At 36.4% G+C, this 8,607-nt stretch overlaps 1 protein-coding gene across 1 annotated transcript; it reads right to left on the minus strand.

The window, feature by feature from the left end:
• Window positions 1-328: 328 nt before the first annotated feature.
• Window positions 329-1,970, minus strand: LOC136785493 (testis-specific gene A8 protein-like). The gene is made up of 4 exons (XM_066746542.1): window positions 1,838-1,970; window positions 813-1,232; window positions 615-740; window positions 329-547 (listed from the first exon to the last, which is right to left on the minus strand). Exons 1-4 carry the CDS (start codon window positions 1,862-1,864, stop codon window positions 329-331), a joined length of 792 nt encoding a protein of 263 aa, XP_066602639.1. The 5' UTR covers window positions 1,865-1,970.
• Between the last annotated feature and the right edge of the window lie 6,637 nt (window positions 1,971-8,607).

The following is an 8,607-nucleotide window of genomic DNA, read 5'->3' on the forward strand; positions in this document are numbered from 1 at the left end:
CGTGAATCTGCTACTAGACTAGCCTTTGAGGGGGGGAAAGAAGGGAGAGGCAAAAGCAATATTTATGATTTCGACTCGTACAGACACATTTTTCATGAGAAAAATCTGAAATTAATATAGCGTGTTCCTCATTAACCATATTTGCGACTAAAACAAGAAAGAAGTCGCTCGGATTAATAGTTTAGCTGCAAAAAATGATTGAAGGTTACTCAGCGTTGATTGACGAAGGACAGACGGATCTCCTGCATGTTTTCCTTATTACCTGCAAAAGAAGCTTTGAAGGTTTTGAAATTAAGAGTCAATTAATTTAAAATATACAATGTTTTATTTATCTGTACATTTGATAATTAGGAATAAAGGGGTAATAGTTGCTAACGGGGGGGGGCATCCCATAAACTAAATTGGGGGGCTGCATGAATGTAGGGGGGGTGTTATAGCACATGGGGTAATGTGGCTGTTGCTGCTGCTGGTAGTGGTGGTGGTGGTGGACTGCCGTTGGCTGCGGTGGAGGCTGGACCTCCATGGATTGGAGTGAGAAGCTCCTCATCTGTAAATAGTCAGATCGTTAGAATATGTTTCAATAAATAATGAAATTGAGTGATTTTTTTACTTACAGCTACGTTGGAGGTTTTTTTGGCGCGGCGGCTCTTCTTTTCGGCTGCCCCAGCAGCGGCGGCGGCAGCGGCCAATCTTTTAGACCGCCCTTGGCGGTATTTTTGCCTCTTGAGGCGAGCTTTCTCCTGAAAATTGAAATTTTAATTTAAAAAAAGAATTAATTTAAATAAATATAACACAAAATGGTAGGTACTCACTTTTTCCTCCGGATTCTTAGTCCTGGATGGTCCAGGTGCAGCGGCGGCTTGTGGCAGAGGTGCAGCGGCGGCTTGTGGCGGAGGTGCAGCGGCGGCTTGTGGCGGAGGTGCAGCGGCGGCTTGTGGCGGAGGTGCAGCGGCGGCTTGTGACGGAGGTGCAGCGGCGGCTTGTGGCGGAGGTGTAGCGACGGCTTGTGGCGGAGGTGCAGCGGCGGCTTGTGGCGGAGGTGCAGCGGCGTCGGCGATGGCTTGTGGTGGTGGTGGAGGTGGCACCCATTGCACCCACCTGGTAGATGGCAGCGGAGGCGAGGCCTTTTTAGGCCCTCTCCGCGACCCAGTCGTGGCCGAAGTGGAATTCTTCGGCGATGGTAAGGGGGGAAACTCCTTACTTCTTGAGGGGGTCCTCGAGCGTCGCGTATTCTGAAAAAAAACAATATCATTTGTAGTAAATAACGACGATGGCAATAATATGTACAATCTTCGAAGAGTCGCTTTTGTGTTTCGAAGTTCGCTGTGAATGTAAACATTATGTTAGATATTGTTTACATTCACAGCGTAACTGAAACCACATTTGCGACTCTTTGAAGGTTGTACATATTATTGCCATTACATGGATATAAAATTTTAATAATTAATATAACTAAATCCGAAATCGGACGATGCTTTTTCTCGTACTGAATTGCTTGCTGAATTTAGAATGGTGACTGCTGATTGGATATTTGCATTATTATAACCAATCAGTAAACAACATTTTAATTCATCAAGTAATCCAGCACGAGAAAAAGTATGGTCTGATTTCGGCTTTGTGTAAAATATGTTCATTGTTTCATTCTGTCTTTTGTACAGCTTCTTATATCTATTCTTTGCATACTTATTACAAGTCTACAAAAATTAGATATAAGAAGTTGTAAAAAGGACAGAAATATATGAAACACTGAATATATTTTATAACACTTTTTTCTTATTTTCAGGTTTTTATTTACAGCTACTTCACTCGCGGAATAAGAATTATAAAGAACACTTACCATTTTCTTTGCACTTCCTTCCGACATTGATGATGGACTCGATTGCACACACGATCCTCTCACTGGTGTGATTCAAACGGAACTAATAATGCTCTTCACCGCAGGTGGGAGGGGGGGCGTTCATCGGTTACCCAATATTACCCATAATTCGCGATTTCCCTATAATGTCTACAGTGGTGACAACTTCAATTGTGTGTGGTATGCGTGCGTGACGTAGACGTGATTTAAAAGTCTTTCAGTGCAGTGTGCAGTTTTATTTAAAAAGTGATTTTGTGAGTGAATAATTCTATTTAGTGGTTCCTGGTTAGATTGGCGTAATAGGTGAGTAATTACTCCATTTTTTCTTTATGTTTTCATTTCTCTCTATCTTTTTCTCTCTTATTTTAATATATTTTTCCATGACAGTAGCTCTTCTGTCACCAGCTATTCCTCCTCCTCATTTCATACCTGCAATCTTTCATTATTTTCAGTGCCCTCTCATTCTTTTTCTCATTATAATACTCGCTCTCTCTCTCACTCACTCACCCTCCACCTGTCAAAAGGTGTCCTTTCCAACTTTTCGTGTACCCCATCTCTTTACTACGCAGCCAGTCTTGTATCAAATTCTAGGATGCTTACTATTTCTCCCTCTCTCTCCTTTGTAAGCCCTTCCCTTCTATTATCCATGTTCAACTATTACTATTATAACTGGACAAATATATAGCAAAATCTCTATTGTACATAAAGATTCTTCCATTATCCTTTTTTCAATCTTTATGTGCAATAGAGATTTTGCTATATATTTGTCCAGCTGCGGTAGTGACAAGTGAACATGGATAATAGAGGGGAAGGGCTTACAAAGGAGAGAGAGAAATGGTGAACAAGGTAGAATTTGACACAAGACTGGGTAGGTAGTACAGGGATGGGGCACAAGAATAGTTGGAAAGGAGACCTTTTGGCAGGTGGAGGGTGAGTGAGAGAGAGAGAGCGAGTATTTCAGTGAGTAAAAGAATGGAAGGTCACTGAAAAAAGTGAAACATTATAGGTATGAAATAAGGAGAAGGTATAGCTGGTGACGCAGGAAGGAAAGAAAGGAACAGGTGTAAGGAAACCTTCTTCCATCACCAGCTATTCCTCCTCCTCATTTCATACCTGCAATCTTTCATTATTTTCAGTGCCCTCTCATTCTTTTTCTCATTATAATACTCGCTCTCTCTCTCACTCACTCACCCTCCACCTGTCAAAAGGTGTCCTTTCCAACTTTTCGTGTACCCCATCTCTTTACTACGCAGCCAGTCTTGTATCAAATTCTAGGATGCTTACTATTTCTCCCTCTCTCTCCTTTGTAAGCCCTTCCCTTCTATTATCCATGTTCAACTATTACTATTATAACTGGACAAATATATAGCAAAATCTCTATTGTACATAAAGATTCTTCCATTATCCTTTTTTCAATCTTTATGTGCAATAGAGATTTTGCTATATATTTGTCCAGCTGCGGTAGTGACAAGTGAACATGGATAATAGAGGGGAAGGGCTTACAAAGGAGAGAGAGAAATGGTGAACAAGGTAGAATTTGACACAAGACTGGGTAGGTAGTACAGGGATGGGGCACAAGAATAGTTGGAAAGGAGACCTTTTGACAGGTGGAGGGTGAGTGAGAGAGAGAGAGCGAGTATTTCAGTGAGGAAAAGAATGGAAGGTCACTGAAAATAATGAAACATTGCAGGTATGAAATGGGCATTAGGTCAAGGTTTTTATGCAGAAAGATTCCCTTAGACTTGTTTCTGTCCTTCTTGAATCAACTCTGTGTAACATTTAAACATTTTTCACAGGCATACTATAAGTCAGAGGGATGTCATTCTTGTTTTACTTGACAGTATGGAAAATGAGGAACATGTTAAAATTTTTTCAGATTTTTTCTCGACTAGCCTGTGGGAGGGGAAAGAAGGGAGTGCAGAACAGCGTTTTATGATTTCGACTCGTGCAGCCTTTTTTTTGTTTGGAAAAATCTGAAAATAATTTAGCGTATTCCTTATGTAATATACTTTCAGGTATAGCAAGAGAGAAATCGCTGGGATCAATAGTTTGGCTTTGACAAATCATTAAAAGTTACACAGTGTTGATTGAAGAAGGATGAACATAATGCTTCATGTTTCGCTCTTTTTCCAGCTCAAAAATTCAAAAATAATTACGAATATAAAGATGTACTGGAAAGTAGATGTTATTTCCTACATTTACGCTAAAAAAATCATGTATTTATCAATTTTCATAAATCAGCTGTTGTCGGAAAAAGAGTGACGCGTGCCGTAGTTCGTCTGTACTTGTTCAATCAACTATCTGTTACATTCTATCAATTTTCACAGTCAAACTATTAATCCTAGCGACTTCTTTCTTGTTTTACCTGAAAGTAAAATAAACGAGGAACATGCAACAATTTTTTCATATTTTTCCTACTGAAAATGAGCATGTACGACCGATAAAAATAACACACTGCTTTCATTTCTTCTCTCTTTCCCTCCCAGGCAGGCGACGCACGGTGAGCGTGATTCTGCTTCACGACTAGCCTGTGGGAAGGGGAAAGAAGGGATTGCAGAGCAGCGTTTTATGTTTTCGTCTCGTACAGGCACATTATTGATTGGAAATATCTGAAATTAATTTGGCGTGTTCCTCATTTACCATATTTTCGACTAAAATGAAAATGAAGTCGCTGGAATTAATAGTTTGGCTGTGAAAAATGTTTGAATGTAACAGAGAGTTAATTGAAGAAGGACAGAGGTACAACGGCACGCATCACTCTCTTCCCAACAACAGCTGATCTGTAAAAATTGATTAATACATGATTTTTTGAGCGTAAATGTAGGAAATAATCTCTACTTTCTAGTACATCTTCATATTCTTCATTATTTTTGAATTTTTTAGCAGGAAATAGAGCGAAACACGAAGCCTTACGTTCGTCCTTCTCCAATGAAACACTGTGTAACTTTTATTCATTTTTGACAGCCAAATTTTTGATCCCAGCGTTTCTCTTGCTATACCTGAAAGTATATTACATGAGGAATACGCTAAATTATTTTCTGATTTTTCCAAACAAAAAAAAGGCTGCACGAGTCGAAATCATAAAACGCTGTTCTGCACTCCCTTCTTTCCCCTCCCACAGGCTAGTCGAGAAGCAGATACACGTCTGTCGTGCGTCAATTGCGTGGGAGGGAATGAGAGAAAAGATAAAAGCAGTGTGTTATGTTATGGGTCGTACAATCTCATGTTTAGTTTGAAAAATCTGAAAAAATTTTAAATGACGCTGAAGTTGGCAGCGACTTTCCAGCAGCAAGTTTCGCTAGCGAGACGCTCTGAACTTGCGCGACACCCGGTATACGCTGCTCTTATTAAAATAAATAATAAATGTTTTTACATGCACTGCCAAATAGCTATCATGCGCAATTGTTCTTAAGGCAACATAATTTATTCTTAAAACATTAATTGTGTAAATTAATCATTAAAAACAGTTTATACAGGAAATTCATTTTCCGACTCTTTTAAATCATAATTAAGTAAGAAAGAAATTTTTTTAATTTTTTAAAATGATTCCTCCTTATAGAAAATTTGACGCTGAATCTAATGGTATGCCGTTTTTTAGGGAACGCGGTCTCCTTAATAATTTTTTTTACATAGAAAGATCGTCAAACGCTTAAAATAGGCTACAGTGCAGTACATCTTTTTCGGACTAATATCTGATAGCAGGAAATTTTTTTAATTTTTTTAAATGACTCCTCCTTATAGAAAATTTAACGCTGAATCTAATGGTATGCCGTTTTTTAGGGAACGCGGTCTCCTTAATAATTTTTTTTACATAGAAAGATCGTCAAACGCTTATGTTGCACACAATTGTAAACAGTGTGTCTGTGCGTGTATCTCAGCGATATATATTTACTTTGTTTATTACGGTAAATCAGGTTAAGCTGCAAGATTGACAGTATTAACCTTAAACAAATTTGAACCTAATTATGAAATAAATAAATGAAAAAACACACACACACATGATTAGGCTGTTCTTATTTAAATTTGATGAGGTTATACTCATTAAAAGGATTTTTAATTACATGAAGGAATCAACAGATTAGATAAGTATAACAATGAATTTTATGATATAAAATGTAATATATGTTCTGGTACTTTGTGTGATTTTATTGCAGATTAAATAGTGATGTGTTTATTATCTGACTGCTAAGGGTTGAGCTGTGTGGAGTGAGAGATTAAAATATAATATACACCGTGTCTCTTGATTGCTGAGGATGAAACTACGTGGATTGAGTTACTGAGGATAGAGCTGACTGGATGAAGTAAGATTAATATTTATATATTTTTAACACTGCCAAGGAGAAGTTACTGTCAACATTTATGTGCATCGGTGATTATCAAGAGCATATTAATTGCAAGAAATTGTTAAAATATTTGAAAACCATATGCTAAACTTCCAGGTATTGAAATTATTAACAAAATTCATTTTTAGTTGTTTCTTCTCTTTAAATTGATGTGGGTTTCAACTGTCCGATAGGTTATACCTTTGTCAAGAATTAGCAGCATAAATGTGACATTAATTGTTGCTAAAAGGAAATGTGGTATGCAAAACGACAATGTCAGCTTTAATTATATGCTTGAATGTAGTTTTTTTAAAGGTTTGCGAATTGCTTGTCCAGTCATGCCCATGTATCACCTCAAGCAGCTGATGGAGTTACTGAAGTTTCGCAAAGTCAGATGTTGGTAAAAAGTCAAATGTTGATTAACAAATGGAATGATTCATGTTTCTTGAAAATATTATTTTCTTTGAAGAATTGAGATTTTTAAATGATGAATTTGATTTTAGGTTTACTCAGGTGTTATCATTTAGTATTTTACAGTCACTGTGCAAGTATATTATAGCCAATAGTAATACTTGTGTTTTGACTTAAATACATTTGGTACAATTGAATTAAAAATCCAAGGAGGAAGGTTCGCACACATACTGACTATTGGAGTTGAATCAACAATTGGGCTTTTTACTCCTGCATTCTGGTACTAGAAACAGGCAAAGATGAAAGCATTGAAAGATTGGCAAAGTAAGAATAAGCCAATATTCAGAAAAACGTCATCCATTGCTCAGCCACAATTGAAGGATGAGACTCATTGGATGAAATTCTGTAAAATTGAGTTGATAACTGTTGATTGTTTTCCTCTGTTACATATGCTAGTATTCTAGGCCAAAGGCAGTATACTGGTCATTGGTATGGATGGAAAAATGCAAGTTTATTCTCAATTGAAACTCATTCCAAAAATTAATGGTTTCCACTCCATTTTGCAACACCAGAAATCCGACCAGTTTCAACAGTGTATAGAAATTAGCGAAACGAACATTTGAGGACTCTGGCACAGGAAATGTTATAAGGACGATTCGCCAATGTATCTCCTATATCACCTTTGTCAAGAATTAGCAGCATAAATGTGATAGTAATTGGTGCTAAAAAGAAACGTGGTATGCAAAACGACATTGTCAGCTTTGAATATATGCTTGATTGTAGCTTATTCAAAGCTTTGCGAATTGCTTGTCGTCTTGCCCCAGTATCAACTCAAGTAGTTGATGAAACTAGTGAAGTCTGGCAAAGTCAGATGGTGGTAAAAGTCAAATGTTGATAAACAGAAAATGTAATTTAATTAAAACATACATTTTACTTAATGATTTTTATATGTTGAAAGTATGTGTTTATGGATTATGAAAAATTTAATCAAAATTTTATTATAGTGAAACTGAAAACATTAAACAAGTAGCCGGGGCATTAATTATGAATTTCATTTATGCAGAATGCATTACAAATATCAATAAATTTAATGTGTTGACTGTGATATTTTTTCAATATTAATATATATTATTTTATTAGTTAAGCGCTGCTGTTTCAAGAAATGAGAAGTGTGGAAATTTTCTTTAAATTCTGTAGGAAAGTGGAAAGAATTATTTAATTTTTTAAATATTATACTTTTACCAAACGTTATGAAATCCCACAAAAAAAAGACTTCGCCTGTATAAAAAGGCGGCAAGTACATAAAGCATGTAGCATAAATAATATAGTAAAATTATCCAATTAAAAAAAGTAGTGAAATCCAAATATTAGTCAAGTGTATTTTTTGACCTTAGCAAAAGTTAAATTTTTGGAAAAAAAAGGAACAAAAAAGTTACTTGCCGGGCCCGTAATGTCCATGCACAGTGAGAAATAGAATCGTTTGTGGTTCGGCTAACTTCACTCTGTATTTTAACATGAAATTTGCTGTACTACGCTATAGCTGAATCTCACACACGATTCAATTTCCCACTGTGCATGGACATTACGGGCCCGGCAAGTAATTTTTTTGTTCCTTTTTTTTTTAAAAATTTAATTTTTGCTAAGGACAAAAAATACACTTGCCTAATATTTGGATTTCACTACTTTTTTTAATTGGATAATTGTACTATATTATTTATGATAAATGGTTTATGCACTTGCCGCCTTTTTATACAGGCGAAGCCTGTTTTTTGTGGGATTATACTTTTCTAACATTGAAAGAAGAGATACAAATGAAAAATTATGTTTTTGCACTTTTGGCTAAGTTTTCCAGTTAGCAGGAAATTTTTTTCATTTTTTTAAATCATATAATCTTGTAGCCTATTAAATTCTGCATAGATCAGTATGTTTTTCGTTAGGGAAAGCGACTCCCTTATTAGATTTTTTTAACATTGAAGGCAGAGATACAGATGAATTTTCATGTTTTTTGACTTTTGGCTA

The sequence above is a fragment of the Prorops nasuta genome, unplaced genomic scaffold (genome assembly GCF_024137725.1).
Source record: "Prorops nasuta isolate Cenicafe-Biocafe unplaced genomic scaffold, Cenicafe_Pnas_1.2 PNAS00412, whole genome shotgun sequence".
Taxonomy (NCBI): domain Eukaryota; kingdom Metazoa; phylum Arthropoda; class Insecta; order Hymenoptera; family Bethylidae; genus Prorops; species Prorops nasuta.

Bases quoted from the DNA above. Each gene is read 5' to 3' on its own strand.
- LOC136785493 (XM_066746542.1), bottom strand. From the start codon at position 1,864: ATGTCGGAAGGAAGTGCAAAGAAAATG. The intron at 1,233-1,837 runs GTAAGTGTTCTT...GTTTTTTTTCAG, and splicing joins AAGGAAGTGCAAAGAAAATG to AATACGCGACGCTCGAGGAC. The intron at 741-812 runs GTGAGTACCTAC...TTCAATTTTCAG, and splicing joins CTAAGAATCCGGAGGAAAAA to GAGAAAGCTCGCCTCAAGAG.